At 48.3% G+C, this 22,127-nt stretch overlaps 1 protein-coding gene across 2 annotated transcripts in view; it reads right to left on the bottom strand.

The window, feature by feature from the left end:
* The window catches only part of PTH1R (parathyroid hormone 1 receptor), a 143,985-nt gene that overhangs the window by 11,806 nt on the left and 110,052 nt on the right, over positions 1-22,127 (bottom strand). For both annotated transcript variants that reach the window (XM_053263471.1, XM_053263472.1), the window contains exons 7-9: positions 14,059-14,212; positions 4,501-4,561; positions 3,345-3,411 (exon numbers count right to left, since the gene is read on the bottom strand). In XM_053263471.1, coding sequence (XP_053119446.1) covers positions 3,345-3,411; positions 4,501-4,561; positions 14,059-14,212 — 282 coding nt within the window. The remainder of the gene's footprint in view (positions 1-3,344; positions 3,412-4,500; positions 4,562-14,058; positions 14,213-22,127) is intronic.

The raw sequence follows: 22,127 nt of genomic DNA, 5'->3' as shown, positions 1-22,127 counted from the left end.
CGCTTGCCTGCTTCCAACATGAAGCCAGAATTTTTATCCTACATGGGCCAGTTGAGACGATTCTTTCACTGCATTATTAGATTCTTCTACATGTGTAGAAATAATCATTTGAATGGGAAAATATACATTCTCTATTCAGAGTTTAAATACTAGATATAAAGGCCGTTCTCATGAACAAAAGAGGGGTGGGGAGGGTGGGGGAAGCAGGATTGGCCCTACCTCCCCCCAGACGAGTGATGCTTCCCTCTTCAGCACGCCATCGCTCACCCACACAATCCACACTGCTCTGTGCAGCACAGATCTCAGGAGGCCGGGACTTGTTCTCTTGGCCTCCAGGAATCCCATAATGCACCGTGCAACAATGCATCCCCCCCCCTCCCAGGAATGCAGCCTGACTCCCTTGGCTGTGTGCAGCCCAAGCATACATAGGACCCCGGACCTGGGGTAAAGGGTGTGCTTACCCCCTGTAACCCAGGTAACCTGCACAGAGCTGCTCCTGTGCACAGCCTGATAATGTAGGATTTAAAAGGTGGGGTAATCACTAACATGTGATTAGGTGATCACCCGTATTTCTAAGTGGTGTCTCCCCAGCCCCCCGACAACACTGAGTTTGAATGATAAACACAACAGAGCCCAGGACAGGATTTTTCACTCTACGCACATTTGCTGGAGGAAGAGAAAGGGAAATAAAGGCTGCTAGGCAGCGCATGCTGCCTGAAAAGGACAGGGGAGAGCTGGCTCAGGGCTCTCTGCAGCCCTGGCATGGGCAGGTCTCTCGGGACTCTTCCGGAGCCCGAGCCATGCCCCCCTACAGGCTTCAGCGGCCCTTTCCATTGGCGGCCCGGGTTCTTTGAACCTGTTCACACGAGGGTGGCTCCGCCCCTGGAGAGGAGTGTGACTGCTGCCCCTCCGCATATGACCAGCTGTTCCTGTGCAATTGGGAAATGGGCAATTGCCCCAGTGGGTTGGCTGATCTTTCAGTGGGAGAGAAGCAGCAACCCTCATATTTTAAAGGGGCCCACAGAGGACCCTTTGCTTGCTCCTGGAAAATTTGGAGGTGGCACTGTTGAAGCAGCACCTGAAACCAAGTCATAGAAACAGGCTGTATCTCGGTGACAGAGTGCGTGCAGAAAGACCCAGGCTCAACCTCTGGCAGCATCTCCAGGTAGAGCCAGTAACAATCGGAAGCCCTGGAGAGCTGCTGCCAGTTGGGGCAGACAATAATGAGCTAGTTGTACCAAGGTTCTGACTCAGTAGTTTCCAATATTCACTTTGGGGTGTAGTGTGGCCTGAAAACATAGATATACATTCTTCGTTGGTGCTGAATTTTGGTGTGTGTCAGTTCCCTTGCTGATAGTACAGGCTTTTTTTTTTCTTTTCTTTCCACATTAGAAGAAGCAAACTGCCAGGACCACACAATGATCCTTGGAAATAGGGCGGGGGTGGGGAACAACAACTGAGAAACCTGGCAGGATTTGAACGGGGACCTGCCAGCCACCACAAACTTTGAAAATGTATCTCGACAACAATGAGCTGGATGAAGATTTACTGTTCTGCAGAGAAAAATCCTGTGTGGGCATGCTCACAGGATTCTTGTCCCAGAGTGGTTTGCAAATGCGCCCGCTCAGTGTTCAAGCAAAGGCTGGGGCATGTTTCATGTTTAGTCTCTGTGGCCGCTTCAGCCTTGCACGCTTGGCTGCTTTCTTAATTCCCTGATGGGCCCGTCATCATTTTAATGGGAGGACTTTTTCCTTTTGCGTTGCAATTTGAGGAGCCGAGGTGCTCCGGAAACCTATTCAACGCTGGTAGCTTTGAACTGTGTTTAGCTTCATTCCAAACTTTTACTTGCATTTCTGTGTGTGCGCGTGTGTGCACGTGTGTGCATGCGTGCGTGCAAGAATTCTTCTGTGCTGAAGCAGAGGAAACCATCCCGAGACTTCTCTGTGCTCTGGAGAGTGCCTGTGCAAAGCTTGGGTGCTCTGTACTCAGAATAAATTATGCAAATAGACAGAAGGCGTGTCTTGTTGAGAATACAATTTGCTGTATTCTCAGTTGTGTGGTTGCTGCTTGAACTCTTATAGAATTTGAAGAGAGCTTGTAAGAATATAAAGAAAATCCAGAGCCCACCAAGTCTTGCTGTTGCTTCCAAGCAACTGATACAGTGCATAGTTTCACTTCCTCCTCTCCTGATATAGGCATCTGAATCTCCAGATTTACTGAATGGGCCTGAGTTGCAGCTGTTCTTGACGGGGAATGTATAGACATTTTCCACTTTCCTGGTCCTTGATTTCTAGGCCAAAGCCAGAAATTCTTTCAACTCAGTTTGGGGTGTGGCAGCAGTGTTCTCTCTAAATTCTTTCATCTGTGTGTGGAATGAGTTTTCTTCTGGGCAGCAGTATCAAGGCAATGGGTGTTTTCACATGCATTCAGAGTGAGACTGAGAGGAGAGGAGAGGAGGGCTGGTCTCGTGGTAGCAAGCATGACTTGTCCCCTTAGCTAAGCAGGGTCTGCCCTGGTTGCATATGAATGGGAGACTTGATGTGTGAGCACTGGAAGATATTCCCCTTTGGGGATGGAGCCTCTCTGGGAAGACCATCAAGGTTCCCAGTTCCCTCCCTGGCAGCATCTCCAAGATAGGGCTGAGAGAGATTCCTGCCTGCAACCTTGGAGAAGCCGCTGCCAGTCTGAGCAGACAATACTGAGCTAGATGGACCTATGGTCTGACTCAGTATATGGCAGCTTCCTATGTGACCTTCCTGATTCAACCTGAGCGGGATCTAAAATTAAGTGAGCAGACATCAAAAAAATGTGTGAGCATGCGCACATGCACACACCTTAGAGGGAACACTGCATGGCAGCATGGTGGGATGAAAGGTCCTCAGCTCCCCTTTTGGCCTATTTTGTGGTGGTCACACTTCTCCTGGCCACTGTGGGCCTCCATCTCCCTCCCTCCCCCACTCAAAGTCTCCTCACTCTCTGATGCTACCTGATGATCTAGTGATATGTGGAAGGGACTTCTGAGTAAGAATGAAATGGCATTTGCCAGCAGTCACTGGGACAAGCACCGTTGAGAAATTTTCTTGGCCCCCCCCATCTTTGAAATTACCCCCAATCAGGCTCGGACTGGCCCACAGGGCAACAGGGCATTTTCCTGGTGCGCCCCACCTGTTCTGCTCGAAATCCGGCGCTCTCCCCACATACATTCCACTGCCCTCTCAGTGCCCCCAGTCCGGCCCTGCCCCCAATTTCACTGCTTGCGAAAAGAGAGGGAAATGGAGGGGGCTGTTTCATCTCAGCCTCCTCCATCTCTTCTCTAACTTTCCCAGAGTCAACCTTCTACTCACCAGAACTGACGTTAAGATGGGCACCTGAATGAACCATTTGAAATAGCTGGCACTCAAGTCCCAACACCTGCAGAAAGAGAGGCATCCCTGATGTTAGACTGCAGTTGAACACGCTGAGCAGTTTCAGCTGCTCAGCACTGAGAAGCTTCTGCAATGACATCTCTCTTCTCTAGCTGCTCTCCCAGGGCATCATCAAAAGTCCGGGCTGGGTCTAGTGCGGTTTTAGCAGGGGTGGGGCAATTTGGTGATTTGGGGAGTGGGGAACATTTTGAGGGTTCTCAAACCTTTGAGAAACCTCAAGGTTTCTAGTGGCTGCCAGCCACCGGGAAGTTTTACGCACAGCAGTTTTACCGCAAGGTTTCTGCTTTTAGCTCGCATCTCATCCAGAATGGAAGGTGCAAGTACACATATCGGCCAGACTTTCCCCGAAGTTCCTGCGAGTTATCGGGGAGCAGTCCACACACGTGCAATTTGGGTTTTCCACTGTGCCCAAGTGTAGCCCGATTTATCTCCGGAGTAAAAAACTCCACTATTTTTAGTGGGGTTTTTTTGAGACAGCTTTAAGTTCGCAGTAAAGCCTCCCGGTAAACCCGTGGTAAAATCTGCTGTGCGTAAAACCTCTGGGAGGAATATGGCCACTGAAAACAGGCAATGGCAGTGGAGACAGATAAGTGGGAGGAGGCAGCTTCAGCTCTGGGTCTGCCCCTGTCTGAAAAATTCAAGTTCTGAAGTGACAATGTGGGCTCAGCCCTAGACCCAACCATATCTCTGATGATTTTCCATTTTTGGAAATAGCTGTGAATCCTGGTTTCTGGTTGAGAGCAGCAGGAAGGTCTGTTGCTTTCAGATCCGACTTGTGACCCCTGATGGGCCTTGGTTTGGTCCAGAGAAGCCAGTGTGGCTGGAGATGTTGGGCGTTGTAGCCCAACAACATCTGGGGACCTGACTTTGAGGACCCCTAGCTTATTCACAGTGCACCACACCACCACCGGTTATCTTGTCCACATTTCCGAATGGTCTGGCCAGGTTGCTTTTAATGCTTGGAGATTAAAAATAATATTAAAATTATAAAAATAAAATAAGATATAACAGTACTGAAAAGCCAAATATAGCCAGGGTGTTTTGTTTTGAAAGCAAACGATCAACTCAGACTTACTCTGTGTCTGCTAATGTAGCTCTTAAGGTGGCCCAGATCATGACAAATACTGCAGGGAGTCCTGCAAGAAAGAGAAAATGTACATGTCAGTGTCCACGGTGAATGTTAGCATCGCTTTGTTGCAGCCACACTAGAGGAGCTAGAGTGAGGGATTTCCGCAGACATGTGTTCTCTTGGAGAGCACCATCAGGCTTTGAGGATTTCTCCCCTGGTCTCACTCCCACTATGCTCCCTATTTTTCTTTCCCCGAACCAGAATTCAGTGACTGTCATTCATAGACATGGAAAGCGAAACCCTACTGGCAAACTATGGTGTCCTCAAGACATCCCTCTGGGTTGCTCCTTGTGTTATTTCTGAAATCCAGAGAGGGACTCTTGGGGAGCTGCCATTTGGAAGTTGTCCATGTTCTACCTGTTGGGATATGCAACAGCTGCTGCCTAACTTACGGTGTCAAGTTTGCATGTAATCTGCTATGAAGCCAGAGGAGGCACTGTAGCTTCCTCAGTACTGGCTGGGCTAGCTAGGTGTTTCTGTTCTCCTTCCTGCTCCTGTGTGTGAGTCAGCAAGTTCTGTACTGACCTCTAAGTGCTTCTTTTGTTTGTCTCACAAGTAAGGTTATCTTAAACCTTTCTCTGGTGTTGTTCTGAAAACCATGTGGACAGCTCACATTCTGCAACGCCACTATCCCCAACCAGTTTAGGACTTGGGGCAGCTAGTTGTAGACTAGTCAGTATGGACCCATGATATGCTTTGGATAGCACTGCTATGACCCCAAAATATGGGCAAGGGCCAATCACTGGGGAAGGGCCACAGTTTAGTAGCAGAGCATCTGCACTGCATGTAGAAGTTCCCAGGTTCAACCCCTGGTATCTCCAGATAAGGCCATGAATGTCTGAAACCTGGAGAGCCATTGCTCACCAGTGTTGACCAGGGGTTCCCAGATGTAGTCCAAGAACTCTCATCACTCCCAGCCACAATGGCTGAAGGGCATTGTGGCTGAAGAGGATGGGGATTGTAGTCCCACGACATCTGGGCACTCAGGATTGGGAACCCCTGATATAGAACGTACTGAGCCAGATGGACCAATGGTTCAACTCAGTAGAAGGCAACCCTAATGCTACAGTAGATGATAATCGTATGTTTCTACGATTATGCATGTCCTGGCCACAGAAGCAGAATTTCACTGGGTTGAGGCTGTTGAATCGGTGCAAAAGGCCCTCATGTTTGGTCTCCACCCACATGACTGGGTCATTTCAGTTTATCCAATCACACACAAAAATGCAACTCTCCTATGGCCCAGGCACTGTTTAAAAAAAGGCAAACACATAGCCACGACAGCTGCTAGGATCACTGATCTAAGAAACTGAAGACCAGCGGCATAATTGTCATGCCCTTCAATGTCTTAGAGGTCACTGCAATATTATTTTATTGAGAAGGTATCCATAAAGGTCTTAAATATTCCTTTGCTAAAGATTGTTTTATCATACCACATTGGGAACGTCAGTGCTACTGACCGCCCTGTCGACATATATATTGTGCATTTACAGCTGTCTTTCATTCACTGTTTAAAGGGCCCCTCAGTGACTTTTGAAGTAGCTAAGATAAAAGAAAGGTTTTAATTTTATTTATAAAAAAAGCACACTCCAAGCTGGAAATTGCTGCTTTGGATTCAAATATTGCTCCAGGTGCACAGTAGCCAAAATAAGCGGCATTGTTATGGGGAAAAAATTATAGTATTGATTCTAAGCACTAAACTGCTGACATTCATTCTTTATTGCCATCATACCTTCATTCCCACTTAGGGGTGTAACGAGCTCTGAAGGGGGCTGTGTGCAAGAATTGAACAAGGAGAGGAGAGCTGGTCTTGTGGTTGCAAGCATGACTTGTCCCCCTAGCTAAGCAGGCTCTGCCCTGATTGCATCTGAATGGGAGACTTAATGTGTGAGCACTGCAAGATATTCCCCTCAGGGGATGGAGCTGCTCTGGGAAGAGCAGAAGGTTCCAAGTTCCCTCCCTGGCAGCATCTTCAAGAGAGGGCTGGGAGAGACGCCTGCCTGCAACCTTGGAGAAGCCACCGCCAGTCTGTGAAGACAATACTGAGCTGGATAGACCAATGGTCTGACTCAGTATATGGCAGTTTCCTATGTTGGGCCCCCTTGGATAATTTCTCCATAGAGATCATTGGGAAATACTAGCAATACTGAGCTAGATAGACCAATGGTCTGACTCAGTGTATGGCAGTCTATGTTCCTATGTTCCCGCTTGGATAATTTCTCCATAGGGATCATTGGGAAATACAAAAAGATTCACAACTCCCAAATGGCTGGTCAGAAAGCTCTGAAATTTCACATGAAATTAAATTAAATTAAATTAAATTAAATTAAATTAAATTAAATTAAACACTTATTCCAACACATGATGATAGCATTAAGCATGTGAACTTGCAAGGATATTTTTTTCACTTGATTTGTAATGAATGTTTTTAATAAAGGTTCTAAACTGTTCAAAACTGTCATAATTGCTTTGTTAATTGCAGAAAGATGAAAAAAAGTTCTATAGTAGCACCCGCCCCCCGTCCATCATTCAAGTTTAATCCTTGCCTTCATATAAAAGGAGTTGTGCCCCTGTTTTTTGCACCCCATGTTATAATTCCAGAATGGCTGGGCAGAAAGTTCTCAAAATTCATACGGGGATAAGCACATTATGGTAGCATAAAGTGTGTGGACATTCAAGGAGATCAGTTCACCCACTGAACTTTAATGAACTTTTGAAAACTTTTTAAAAAAATCATTAAAAATCAACAGGTGGACGGTTCTCCTTCAACTTCCACACATTTAATGTTATAATCTTGTAGGAACACCATGTTAAATATCAGACCTTTTTGCCCAGCCATTCACAAGTTATTAATATGGTTGAGTTCCTCATGGATCCCGATGGAGAAATTATTATTCAAGCAGGAAATTTGGGTGTGGCAGCCTGTGTTCATTGCACGCTTGCTCAATTGCAGATCCACCCCTCATCCTCTTCCCACCCCCCACCATTATTGTCAAACTTAGATTGTAAATTCCTTGGGAACTTTGTGTTTTAAAATTATAGATTAAAGCACCATGTGTTTGGATGGTACTGTATACATGGTATTTTTTTCATTTATTTAGTATTCAGTCACACACACACACACACACACACCCCACCCGTTCTAGACAAAGGAATGAGCCCCAATGATGGCAACGCCGACAGTGACTTCTATAGTATCCACATTGTATGCGCTGTGCATCTCCAGTCCATACACACAGTGTGTACAATGCAGGTCCTATAAGGTCAGGTTATCTCAGCTTCAGCTGGCAAAGGGGCTGCCATGTCTTGAGCTGTTGCAACGGTCTGGTCCCCCTCCCCGCATCTGGCATCCGCCATGGAAACTGCCACGCTGTTGCACAGGTGCACTCAGCACCCTAGGGACGCCCCAGGATTCCCCAGTGGCTCGGAGTAACTGCTGCTCCTCCTCCTTAACCCCTGCCCTGTTTGGATCCCAACCTCTCTTCCCAGGAGCTTCCCTGCTCCTATTGGCTCCAGCCTCCCAGCAGCAGGCCTCGTAAAAGGAAGCTGGGAGCAGCTGCTGGCAGGCTAGTGGACAGATCATATCCAGAGCTATTTGGCTGTGCAGCCACCCAAGCTCCCTGAACCGGCTTGCCTTTCCCTCCTGTCGCCTTGCCCAGACCGGCCTCTTCTGTGAGCTCTTTTCCCATGCCTGTTACTGGCTCTGAAGCTTGCTCAGTCCTGTCTGCTCTGAGTTTGCCGGCTTCAACCAGCTCCGACGTCCCTCTTTCCCCCTGCTGCAGCAATGCTGCCTGCATCCTGGCTGGCTCCACTAATGCTCCTCGGCAGCGTGAACAGGATACAGATGGGGGTCGACCGCAGTGATGGCGACGATGACGATGACGTTGCTAGAAATGGCTGGATTCCGAACACAACTCAACCACAGCAGGCAGTTACTTCTCTTAAGTCTCATCAGGCTCAGAGGGCGCTTCAGGGCTGTCTCGGGTTCAGGCCTGGGGTCAAGAACCGGGACTGGTGCTAGTCCTCATTGTCTGGGTCAGACAACCAGAGTTGCTACTGTGGGCAAGATGCTGTGACAATCGGTCTGGGCCATGACCCGGGCAAGGAAAGAATGCCGGGCTTCTAGACTTTAGACCAGCTGCAGCCAATCCAGGGGCTTCATACAGCCTGCCAATCACAGGGGCCAATAATGACACCCTGTTGTTCCTTTCCCTGCCTGAAGAAGAACCCGAAGCTGTGTATCCCACCCAAGTTCTGCCTACAGAACACACTGTCCACAGTAGCTCACTAAGCAAAGCCCTGGCTTGAGTCTATGAGGTTCCTGGCACACGACTCTGACCCATTTTCTTTTCATTATGACAATGACTAGATTTAATTAATTTGGAATTCACTGTGTTTTCTTCAGTTTGAGAACAGCCAAACCCTTTGCTGATGGAATCTGGGGAACAGATCCCTATAAGCGCCTGGGAACTGCCCCTGTTTCTGCCTGTCCATAGTGGAGCAGCTAAACTGGAAAATTAAGGTGAATTGTTCCCCTTTGACTCACAAGCATGGGATTTTGCAGGAAGGAAGATTTGACACCTGCCCAAAATACAATATGGTGGCCAGAAACAAATATGGCATCACAGTATAAAAAACCATAAGAATCATTCAAATAGTGGCAAAGACCTGAGATAGACTGGTGGCTATAGGCCACCTCCAGACTCAGAGGCAGGATGCCTCCAAATACCAGTGGCAGGGGAGTAACAGCAGGAGAGAGGGCCTGCCCTCAACTCCTGCCTGTAGGCTTCTAGTGGCATCTGGTGGGCCACTGTGTGAAATGGGGTGCTGGACTAGATGGGCTTCCTTGGGCCTGATCCAGCAGGGCTGTTCTTATGTCTGTATAAACACTCAATAGAGCTCTATAGAAATGTGAGCATTATTAATTACGAGTAAGATTTTTTGGGTCTATTTCTGAAGAAACGTGTCTTGTTATAAATACTGATACTCAGTTCCACCAAATAAAATACATTCCATACAATCTTAAAGATATTTTTCCACTTTATATCACTATTCAAATCATGCTGAAGAATTATAAAATCGTGACTCATTATTTTTGTTTTGCCACCATATTGGAATTTTATCCACCATATTCAGTTTTTTGGGGTCCCTAAGGCTACTTCTAAAACAATAAACATCTGACAGTACTTCTGCTGAATCTCAGGTCTGCAACAATGTTTGAAAGAGTCTGATGACTTCTAACATTTTTTATTGCACTACCCTATTTATATGTAGCCACCATATTGGATTTCTAGACACCACATTGGATTTTTGGGGTGCCTAACATCTATATTATTATTTCTCCAAGGCGGGATGCGTGGGGACGTGGCAGAAAGGAGGCAATTGGCTGACAGAGGGGGAGGAGGCAATTGGCTGACAGAGGGGGAGGCACGTGCAAGAGTTCCAGCCATGCAATCTGAGAGCACTGGCAACCGTCACCACTCTGGGAAGGAGGAAGGTCGGCGGGCAAAGCCCCACCGCCCTGAGGAAGAGGAGAATGGTCCACCGGATGTGTGGCAGTGAGGCGGCAGCAGCAGAGGGCCCAGCCGTGGTGGGGAGGTGGCAGCGGGCCCTGGTGGGAGAGAGAGCTGCCAAGGAGGGAAGGAGAGAGACCGAGGAGGAAGCAACGCCATTGCAAGCTGCCAAGGATGTCCGAGCATGTGGCGAAAACGGGGCTGCTGGCCTCCTTGTGAGGAGGATGGGAGCTGCCAGCAGACATGGCAGTGAGGGAGACTGGCTAAAGGGATGGGAAGAGATCTGGCTGTGCCCTGAAATGGAGGGAAAGTAAGGTAGAACTAGAAGGGGCTGAAGGGGGGAACGGGGCTGAAGGGTGGGGGGAAGAGTAAGGGCGAACTAGGGGCACAGAGGCTCTGCGCCCAGTCAGCTAGTTGCTTTCTAAAAGCATAAACTTCTGACAATGTTTCTGCCAAATCTCAGGTCTGTATCACTATGAATCTGATGACTTTTAATATTCAACATAGCAACGTCACATTTACGTCTAGCCACCATCTTGGAATTTTAGCCACCTTCTTGGAATTATTGGGTCTAATGTTATTTTCCTAAACCAGAAACATCTGACAACATTGTGCTAAATCTCAGGCCTTTGCTACTATTTGAAGGATTCTTGTGGTTTTTAAGAGTTTATACCAAGACACCATATTGCTTTTTGGCGGGGTGTATAATCTTACTTTCTGAAACCATACATACCTGACAACATTTCTGCAAAATCTCATCTTTGTGAGTCAAAGTGCACGATTCCACCCACTAGCCACCCCACTACCAGTACTTCCTCAGATATATTTGGAGAAGATATCAGAAGAGAAACTGGTTCCTTGGCCCTATTCAGCAATTGTAATGGAAATTATTTGCAGAATGAAAAGCTTTCTAATATTCTTCCTTATTTCCTTCTTTGCAGACTCTCCCAGGCTTTTTGACTACAAAGAGATGGAGGAAGGAAAACCATGTCTTCACCTGTAGCATTTATCTAGTGCAACAGGGCCAAAAGATTCCAGACTCTCCAACATTTCAGTGATGGAAACAGGGGCCTTGGCATCAGCTGAAGAGTTGAGAGTAGCCATTGTGTCCTCTTGTGGGCTTCTCAAAGCATCTAGACGCTCTTCGAGCCAGGCTACTGGATATGATGCCACATCTGATAGCATGGAACAGCAGCAACAGGAGAGCTGGTCTCGTGGTAGCAAGCATGACTTGTCTCATTAGCTAAGCAGGGTCCTCCCTGGTTGCATTTGAATGGGAGACTAGAAGTGTGAGCACTGGAAGATCTTCTCCTTAGGGGATGGAGCCGCTCTGGGAAGAGCATCTAGGTTCCAGTTTCCCTCCCAGGCAGCATCTCCAAGAGAGGGCTGAGAGAGACTCCTGCCTGCAACCTTGGAGAAGCTGCTGCCAGTCTGTACAATACAAGACAATACTGAGCTAGATAGACCAATGGTCTGACTCAGTATATGGCAGCTTCCACTGGCCCTATTGAGACCAGCAAAGCATCTCTCCAATGGCTGTTGCTGGTTTTTCTTTTAAGGTTGCGAACCCTTTGGGGACGAGGGGACTATCTTCTTCTTTCTGTGTAAACAGCTTTGAGAATATATAGGTTGAAAAGGGGTATATGAATATTCCTAAATAAATAATACATTGTTTCATCCAGAAAGGCTATTTTGATGCTCTTAAATTACTCTTCCCTTGAAATGTGTTACATTTGACACTGAAGTTGCAGCCATTTGATATTTGCCTCCTCTAGAACAGTGATATGCATCTATCTTTCTTAAATCTTGACCAGCCAGCACTATTTCCAGAGATCTTCCTCTCCTTTTGTGAAATGCCTGCACATGAAAGCAGACTTTTGCTAGCAACCTGCCCACTGCCCCCACATCCTGTTTGCAGCCCAGCCCAGCATCCTCTGGAAATTGCAGGCTTTCGCAATTGCCTGCCTCTGAGGTCATGCCTGCCTAAATAGCTCTGCGAGGCAGCCGAGGTCAGAGGATGGAAAGGGACGGTGGAGGGAAGGACATTAGACTCCCCCATGAACTCACTGTGTAGAGATGGTCCTGTCCCATGATGCGGAAAAGCTCGAGGAATCAGGGGGCAGAGTCCTTGGCTGCTGCACAGTGGCAGCATTGGGATTCCCAACCTTGGGTCCCCTGGTGTGATTGGACTACAACTCCCATCATCCCAGGCCACAATGGCTGGAGATTGTTGTGGCTGGGGATAATTGGAGTTGTAGATCAACAACATTGGGGGACCCAAGGTTGAGAACCGCTGACCGAACCTGAGCTACATAGCCTGCCACGGATTCTAAGAAGTACAAATGGGTGTCAAGCAGTGCTCCCTCTAACAGGGATTCCCAGCTGTTGTTGACTACAACTCCCAGAATCCCCAAGCAAAGGCTATTGCAGCTGGGGATGCTGGGAGTTGTAGTCAACAACAGCTGAGAATCCCTGTTAGAGGGAGCATGGGTGTCAAGGTGCTGAGGACCACTTTCATGTCTTGTATCCATCCTGAACATAGGAAGCTGCCTTCTACTGAGTCAGATCATTGGTCCATCTAGCTTAAGACGGTCTGACTGGCAGCGGCTTTTCCAAGGCTGCAGGCAGGAGTCTCTCTCACCCCTATCTTGGAGATGCTGCCAGGGAGAGATCTTGGGGCCTTCTGCATGCAAATGCTCTTCCCAGAGTGGCCCCATCCCCTCAGGGGATATCTTACAGTGCTCACACATGTCCCCCATTCAAATGCAAGCCAGGGCAGACCTTGCTTAGCAAAGGGGAGAATTCACGCTTGCTACTGAAAGACCAGATCTCCTCCCACAGATCAAGATCAAGGGAGCGTTTGCCCTCCTGCTCCACGGCAGGTCTCTGCCCTCCCTGTGCTTGCCTTAGGACACCTGTGTTACGGTTTGCCACAGGTCCAGTTCATGAAATTCTGCAGCCCCAGGACTTGCTCTAAGTTTGATGGGATCTACAGCCCACTCCCCTCCCCTTACCATGGTGGCAGATGTAGCTTTTGTTCATTCTTGGGTGGTGGTGGTGGTGGGGGCAGCAGCGGCAGTGACAATGGTCTTAGCTTGCATCTGCCACCTGCCATGTTTTCCCATGGAGCATCACGGACCATGGACTCCTGCAGGGAAAGGAGAGGGGGGCCTGTCTAGCCTGCAGCCCCCAGTTACTAGCTCAGCCCAGTCCACTCCAGTGGGCCGGGCCAGGGATGAGCAGTGGGACCACTGCGGCACCGGGCCCTCAGCAGCTGCACCAGGGCGTCTTGCACGGACACCAGCCCTGCACAGCTGCGCAGTTCTCTGAGCAGGAGGAACCTTCAAGAGGACATCCTCATCTGGGTCAGTTTGTAGGCGAGAAGAGAGTCCAGGATTCTTCTTGCATGCTTTCAATATTGGTTTGTTTTCATACAGGCAGGTTAGGAAGGGTGGCCTGGCTAGGCATCCGGACTCTCGGATCGACAACAACTCAAGCCTGGAAATGAGCTTTGGGGACGGAGAGGCCACCCGAGATGCATCAGGGCCACTGCCAGCCCGAAGCGATGCCTCCAGGCCAGAAGGCCCCCTGGCCCAACTCAATGTGGGGCAGCTTCACAGGTTCACATGGAGCAGTCATCAAATGTCGGTGTCTCACAGCTGCCTTACAATAGCATTTAGTATTTAGTAAAGGTGGTATTGACTCCATCCATCCATCCATCCATTAAAGCAAAGTACATACAAATAAGTTTTAAAAACTCCAAACAGCTGGTTTTAATGTCAAATTCCACTTTTGGATTTCCTTATTAAACTCTTAAATCAAAATTCTGATTGTAAAAGCTGAAAACACTTTTTGAAATGTCGTGCTTGTGGTGCATTTTCTCACCTCTGCAGCACTACTCAAAGAAACCTTGAAACCCCCCCTCTCCCTCCCCCCCTTCTCTCTCCTGCAGCAGGTTATGAGGCAGGGACTGGTAAGAGGGAAGACTCACCCCAGCCGAACAACGTGAATCCCCAAAGATACTTCTTCTCGGAGAAGAAGGCCATGAAGATGAGGCTGTGGAGGTAGAGGCCTTCCACCAGGATCCAGTAGTAGTTGGTGGCCAGGAAGTAAAGGAACAAAGTCACGGCTACCTTGCAGCCCACCTGAGGGAGGTCACAGAAGAAGAAGGGGTTACTGGAAGAGCTGCTGCAGTCTGTTTGGCAGCATCACCCAGCCGGGGACAGCGGAAGGTTGCCGGGATTCAGACACTGTCTCAGGGGAGACCAGTTTAGTTTGGGTCCATGCCCCCAGACACATCAGAACTGGAGGAGCTGAAGCCACCTGCTCGCTCTGGGGAGTACTGGATTAACAGGGACCCAGTGTCCCGTGGTGGGATTCCAGCTAGCACCCCCTCCCCATTGCTCCTGGGGTTCCAGAGCAGAAGTGACAGCAGAACAGAGGAGAGCTGGTCTTGTGGCAGCAAGCATGACTTGTCCCCTTAGCTAAGCATGGTCTGCCCTGGTTGCATATGAATGGGAGACTAGAAGCGCCAGCACTGGAAGAGATTCCCCTCAGGGGATGAAACCACTCTGGGAAGACCATCAAGGTCCCAGGTTCCCTCCCTGGCAGCATCTCCAAGATAGGGCTGACAGAGATTCCTGTCTGCAGCCTTGGAGAAGCTGCTGCCAGTCTGTGAAAACAATACTGAGCTAGAACATAAGAACAGCCCTGCTGGATCAGGCCCAAGGCCCATCTAGTCCAGCATCCTGTTTCTCACAGTGGCCCACCAGATGCTGCTGGAAGCCACAGGCAGGAGTTGAGGGCGTGCCCTCTCTCCTGCCATTACTCCCCTGCAACTGATTCTCAGAGCCATCCTGCCTTTTGAGACTGGAGGTGGCCTGTAGCCCTCCGACTAGTAGCCATTGATGGACCTCTCCTCCATGAAGTTATCCAAATCCCTCTTAAAGCCATCCAGGTTGATGGCTGTCACTGCGTCCTGTGGCAGAGAGTTCCACAAGTGGATCACACGTTGTGTGAAAAAGTACTTCCGTTCATTGGTCCTAGACCTCCTGGCAATCAATTTCATGGAGTGACCCCTGGTTCTAGTGTTGTGTGAGAGGGAAAATAATTTCTCTCTCTCCACTTTCTCCACACCATGCATGATTTTATAAACCTTTTTTCTAAGCTAAAAAGCCCCAGGTGTTGTAGTCTTGCCTCATAAGAAAGGTGCTCTAGGCCCCTGATCATCTTGGTTGCCCTCTTCTGCACATTTTCCAGTTCAACAATGTCCTTTTTAAGATGTGGTGACCAGATTTGTACGCAGAACTCCAAGTGTGGTCACACCATAGTTTTGTATAAGGGCATTATAATGTTAGCCGTTTTATTTTTAATCCCCTTCCCAATGATCCCTAGCATTGAATTTGCCTTTTTCACAGCTGCCGCACATTGAGTCAACACTCTCAACGAGCTGTCCACCACGATCCCAAGATCCCTCTCCTGGTCAGTCACCGACAGCTCGGATCCCATCAGCATATACTTGAAGTTGGGGTTTTTCGTCCCAATGTGCATCACTTTACACTTGCTAACATTGAACTGCATTTGCCATTTTGTCGCCCACTCCCCCAGTTTGGAGAGATCCTTTTGGAGCTGCTTACAATCCGTTTTGGATTTCACTACCCAGAAGAGTTTGGTATCATATGCAAATTTGGCCACCTCGCTACTTACCCCTGCTTCTAGATCATTTATGAATAAATTAAAATCACCGGTCCCAGTACAGATCCCTGGGGGACCCCACTTCTTACTTCCCTCCATTGTGAAAACTCTCCATTTATAGGGATGTGCACAAAACCGGTTTGCCTGGTCTGGTTCGAATTTGAACCAGGTTCAAACCAGGAGGGGGTGGTTCGGTTTTGGTTTTGCTCGAACCTCCCTCTGGTTCGGTTTGAATTCGAACCATTTCGAACCAGTTTGAACTGGTTCAGACATCCAAAAATTGGTAGGACGTGTGACGTGTACGGAGCGCACGCGAAGTGGTGGCAAGTTTGCATGTGTGCCAGAATGGGCGCATGCGTGTAGCGTACTTGAGCTCTGGAGGGCTAACGACGGGGCCAGGGGCGGAAGGGAGGAATGCTGCCGCCCCAGAAACTTTTACAAAAACTACAGCGCCGGAGGGGGAAGAGCGGCGGGGGAGGGGTATGTACTACCCCCCACCCTTAAAGCTACAACCCCCCCACCCGTGCCCATCCAGACCGGTTTGGAGGGATGCACATCCCTAACTTGAGTGCCTAGAGGAAACTCCTCTAAAGGCTAGTACACAGCCACACATGGACCATGATCTCCTGTGAGCCTCTTTGAATGTTAAGCTTAAGTAAAGGGACCCTTTTTTCCATTTAAAGTTTAGTGAAACATTGTTCTTAATACTACAACACAAAGCAAACAAGGAGGAGAGCAAGTCTTGTGGTAGCAAGCATGAATTATCCCCTTTGCTAAGCAGAGTCTGCCCTGCTTTGCATTTGAATGGGAGACTACATGTGTGAGTGCTGTAAGATATTCCCCTCTGGGGATGGGGCCACTCTGGGAAGCATCTGCGTGTAGAAGGTCCCAAGTTCCCTCCCTGGCATCTTCAAGAAAGGACTGAGAGAGACACCTGCCTGCAACCTTGGAGAAACTGCTGCCAGTCTTCGCAGACAATATTGAGCTAGATGGACCAACGGTCTGACTCAGTATATGACATCTTCCTATGTTGTTCCTATGTACTCCAGGACCAGCCCTGTCTGGATATCTCACTCCCTCTCATGACCCAAACCCAGAAAGCACAGGAGGGGGGGGGGGAGATGACCCTGAGACTTTTGAGCCTTTGAGCTTATAGGCTGTGACTTCCAGGTAGCACCTGGCAGACTGAAATCTAGACCTACAGACTGCACTAACTATAACCATGAGGGCCAGAGACTTAATTTTAAGAAAGGTACAAAATGGAGAGGACCTAAAGGGACATATTCCCCCCAGTGCAGCCTACAATAATTCAGTCTTGCATGATGCTGTCCCCTATTTAATGGCAGTTTAGATTATTGTAAAATACTGTTATGGATCTTAATTAAAAACACATGTTGAGATCCATATTAATAGTGTGAGACTGCGAAGATGCTCGTCAATTTCCCCGTGGGTTCATTCCCAGGCTAAGTGTTCTGCTCAACAACTCAGGAAGGAGTGGAACTAACATGAAATTAATATCCAGGAAACCATTCTAACAGGATGCTGGTCTTAGACTGATCACAGGTGTGATTACAAATATGTTGATAGAGCTTGATTGAATTCGATAACTACAGTGAGTGCAGCGCCATCTAGTGGTTAAGGCAGAATAGCCATTGGCACATGTGGAAGGCTGTATAACATGGAGACCTCTATATATTGTTATTTGCAAGGTGATCTGGATTTGCCATCTCAGAGAAAGAAAAGCAAAAGAAATCAACAGAGGCTTAGTGACTCCAACATTGTAGAAAGAAGCAAGAACAAAGGGGATTATTTTCCCAACTTTGGAAATACAGTGATTGAAAAGTGTCACTTGATTGCTGCGTCATCACATGAATGGCTTTTGCAGCACGAAAATTTCCCTACTAGATCAGAGAAAAGCTCCATCCAGAACAGCACTCCTCTGCCTCCAACAGTGGCCAATCAGAAGACCCTTGAAGTTTATGCAGAGCTTAAAATGGTGGCCTCTCCCTCTGATTTGTCCTCACAATCAGCAGGAAGATCAGGTGCATTCATGAGGACAAACGTTCCCAGTTCCTGTCCAGCAACTGGTTGTTAGGTTAGGGAAAAGCTAGAGCCGTGCCAAACAGACCCTTTCAGATTTAGGGTGTCTATCTATCTATCTATCTATCTATCTATCTATCTATCTATCTATCTATCTATCTAGTATATTTGTACACTCCCCCAAACTCACGTCTCTGGGAAGTTTAGAACAATAAAAACAAATTAGAACAGAAATTAAAACAGTTTAAAACTACAATCCTATTTAAAAAAACTTAGGTGAATAAATGTGTCTTTTTTTAAATGTCAGGGATGGGGAAGCTCTTATTTCAGCAGGGAGCACATTCCAAAGCCGCAAGGCAGCAACAGAGAAGGGCTGTCCCTGAGTAGCCACTAAACAAACTGGTGGGAACTGCAGATGAACCTCTCTAGATCAGTGTTTCTCAACCTTTTTGGAGTCAAGGACCGCTAAATTCTTCGTGCAGAGTTTCAAGGACCGCTACATTCTTCATGCGCAGTTTCCTGGACCGGCAGTTAGTAAAGGGGTTTCAAATCTATCTATCTATCTATCTATCTATCTATCTATCTATCTATCTATCTATCTATCTATCTATCAGACTTCTATACTGCCCAAAACTTGCATCTCTGGGCAGTTTACAATTAAAATAATATAAGCATTAAAATAATTAAATTTGGAATCTTTTGCAAACATGGAATATTAGGGGTTCTCAACCTTGGGTCCCTCAGTTAAACTCCCATAACCCCCAACCACAATGGCATTTGGCCATTATGGCTGGGGATTATGGGAGTAGAAGTCCACCAACGTCTGGGTACCCAAGGTTGAGAACCCCTGAATCTAAAAGCCTGGGTGAACAAATTTGTCTCCAGTATGTCTGGAGTGGAGGTTCTTGTGATTACTCAATGGAGAGGGGATGTTGGGCCATTAGGAAAATTCAAAAGCTACATGGGGGCAATGAAAACAACACACAAGCAAGCTTTTGAATCCCCCCAAATGCTTCATCAGGCTGGATGTCAAGCAAAGCAAAAAGGAGGTGAGGAGAGGAGAGCAGGGCAAGCTCAGTAGAGCCGGAAATCTACAGTTTAACCCTCTCATGATGGAGGTGGAGTTTTAGCAGGAGTTGTGTAGTCGCAGGGCAGGATCCAGACAACGTTAGTCACGACCACCCACTGAAATTAATTTAGTCATCTCTCATTTGTGTCAATGCTGCTTGGTCATGATCACCTGACTTGATCTGGATCCTGCTCTTAGATGTGCACTTTGTGAGGTGGACCTAATGAAACCCGTGCAGCTCCTCCAAAACTCGTTAAATTCGTTACATGGCAGGTGCTGGGAATGGGGTTTTTTTTAATGGTGAAAGAAAATGTGAAGAAGAGCGGTGGAGACCTGGCATTAAAAGAAAGGGGGGTGATTCTGAGATGGCGGAGGGTGTGGGGCGTTGTAGTGGTAGATGCCTCATTTTCCTCGCTGGGGAGACGAGGCACTGTTCAGGGTGGGTGAGGCAATGGTGCACCGGACTGCACTCGGAAGGTCGCCTGGGTCCAAGAGCTGCCGCCACTGTGCTTGCGCACCAGAGTGTAGCAAGTGTTCCCCATCCTCTCTCACAATGTGCACTTCTGTGCCCCCCTCCCAACTCCCCTGCGGGAGCCAATCACACCAGCCTGCCTTTGGGGCCACGCAGCTCACGTGGTCCCACATGCTGCCCGCGCATACCTGCAAGGTGAGCCAAGGCGGCCCTCCTCCCTCCCTCCTCTGCTTAGCCCTCACCGCGGCATGATCCCGGCCAGAGATTGTCCCCCGCACCCGGCGAGGTCATAAAGGGGACCGCCGTCCTCCACCGGCGGTGCAGACCAGGGGGTTACAGGGGGCAGAGGGACCACAACACCCCACCGATGCAAGAGGGAAACAGCGTTCCCTCTCAAGGCGCCTCGACCACAATAGGCAGCTGGGTTTCAATCAATCAACCTTTGGCTGCAAACAATGAGCATGCAAGAACCAGCAGCCCTTCAAGTGGCAGCCCTTCAGGTGGCATACCTTCCACACCGCATACAATAAAATAGCTGTAGGAAGATCACAGCAGCACGTGGAGGCAAGGGACAAGAAGGTGATACTCTTCCTCTTCCGTACCATGTGCAAAATTGAGGAAGTGAGTGACTTGATTGCAGTTGTTGGGGGGGGGGGTTGACTCCCAGTCAGGGACCGGCGCTCAACCCTTCGGGGACCGGCAGCGGTCCCCGGACCGGTGGTTGAGAAACTCTGCTCTAGATGATCTCAATGAGCAATGAGGCTCATAGTGAAGACGACATTCTCTTAAATAAAGGGAGTTGTTAGTTGATTTTTCAAGGGATGGGTGGGTGGTGAATTGGGGTCGTACAAAACCGGCAGTACTTCTGGCAGTAAAGCTCCCCACTACCCGCCCCGAGATTCCTTCGGTATGATCCTGCATTGCACAGAGGGGGCTTCTGGGGGAAAAATGGCGGCTACCAGGTGGCAGCCACTGAGAGAAGTCCTAAAGCCATTGCCACCTGCCCCTTGAAATACAAGTAGAAGTGCAGAAATGCAAAAGGCAGTAGGGAGGTTTGCCTCTCCAAATAGTTCCAAATTTCAGCTGAAAGTTCTCACTGGAGAACTGTCAGGCTAGCTCCAAAATAATCAAACACAAAACCCTTCTCCGGTCTTCAGTCTATCGTTCCGATCCAGGCCCACCGTCATTCCTGGTGGGGGCTTTCAAGCCCCTTGCTTGTTGGATCTCTGCAGATAATCTAGTCTCTTCCAACTTGGTGACTACAAAACACTTTGCTCTTTTGGAAGCTCCTGGGTGTTTCTGTATCCATGCAGATAAACTGTTCCTTTAAAATAAGCAGAGCCACCACCATACTATCTGCAGCAGATTCACAGGAGTAAGACCATCCCACTTCAGACCCCTGGCCCATCGAGCTCAGCATTGTCTACACAGACTGGCAGCAGCTTCTCCAGGTTTACGGGCCAGAGCCTCTCCCAGCTCTATCTGGAGATGCTGCCAGGGAGGGAGCTTGGACCCTTCTTCATGCAAACATGCAGATGCTCTTCCCCATCCCCTCAGGGGAATATCTTACAGTGCCCACACATGTAGTCTCCCATTCAAGTGCAAACCAGGGTGGAGCCTTCTTAGCAAAGGGGACAATTCCTGTTTGCCACCACAAGACCAGCTCTCCTGCCCTTCATACGTTTCCCTGTGTGACGGTTCTGACTTTAAAATATGGTTTAGAAATTTATCTCTGTAACTTGCTCCTAAGGAAAGGATGCTTGAACTCCAGCTATTCAGGAGGAAAGATTCCAAACCTCGGCTAAATTCTAGAGGGGCAGTGGGGACAGCAAATGACACCGCCAAGTTCTTTAATGCCTCCTGAAATGTGCTTTTTGACATTTTCAAAACATTTATCACCACGGCTAAAGGGATTGTGCATGATAAAAGAGCAGTGAAATCTAATGCAATAAGATTTCTTTCATTAGAGGACGCAGCATTGATGAGTTCCTTTTGCATTTTTACCTAGACACTCTGGAGCCAAAGCACTGAAGTCATCCTTCTAGGATAGCATTTCAGAGCTTGGGCAATGGCAGGGTGAGATGTGGGCGGGCACTAGGACCTGAAGGAACCCTGCCACATGGGAGAGTAGCCCTCTCCTCTGACTTAAGGACATGAGAACGCCACAAATGCTCTGCTGCATCAGACTTCTGGGCTTGTATATCTCTCAACATCACCTCGACAAAATACCCTTCACTGGAGACAGTTCACATTGTATTTGCTGCGGGTCACAGAGTGATACATGCTATGGAGGATATAGAGCCTCCATATCCAGAGGCAGTATACCAGGGAATACTAGTTGCTTGGGCAGCAACAGTGAGAAAGGCTTCCCATGGAGCACCAGGCTATCTGCTGCCAGAAACAGGATATAGGCTGGATGGATCTTTGGTCTGATGTAGCAGGGCTCTTCTGACGTTTTTATGTACAAGTGCAAATGAACCCTGAGTACAAAATGGGGGCTGCCAAAAGTGGAGGTAGGGAGAACTATATTCATCTTTATTGTTACAGTCGTTTGACCAGCAAAAAACAAAACAAAAAACAAAGCAAACATGGTCAGGGAGAACTATAGGATAGCAGAAGGCTATCTAAAACAGTACTGATGTTTTAGCATTGTCGAACAAGACAATATCATGTAAACAAGCCAGGATAGCACCTATCAGAAGTACAGCAGACGTACCCCTGCTAACTGAGCATAGAGGCACCTTTTAAAAGGGGTGATTCTCTTTATTTAGCAGAGGGAGAGCAA

Source organism: Hemicordylus capensis, chromosome 6, assembly GCF_027244095.1.
Source record: "Hemicordylus capensis ecotype Gifberg chromosome 6, rHemCap1.1.pri, whole genome shotgun sequence".
NCBI classification, from domain to species: Eukaryota; Metazoa; Chordata; class Lepidosauria; order Squamata; family Cordylidae; genus Hemicordylus; species Hemicordylus capensis.
Note: the sequence above shows the minus strand (reverse complement) of the source record. Positions and strands in the feature narration are given on the sequence as shown.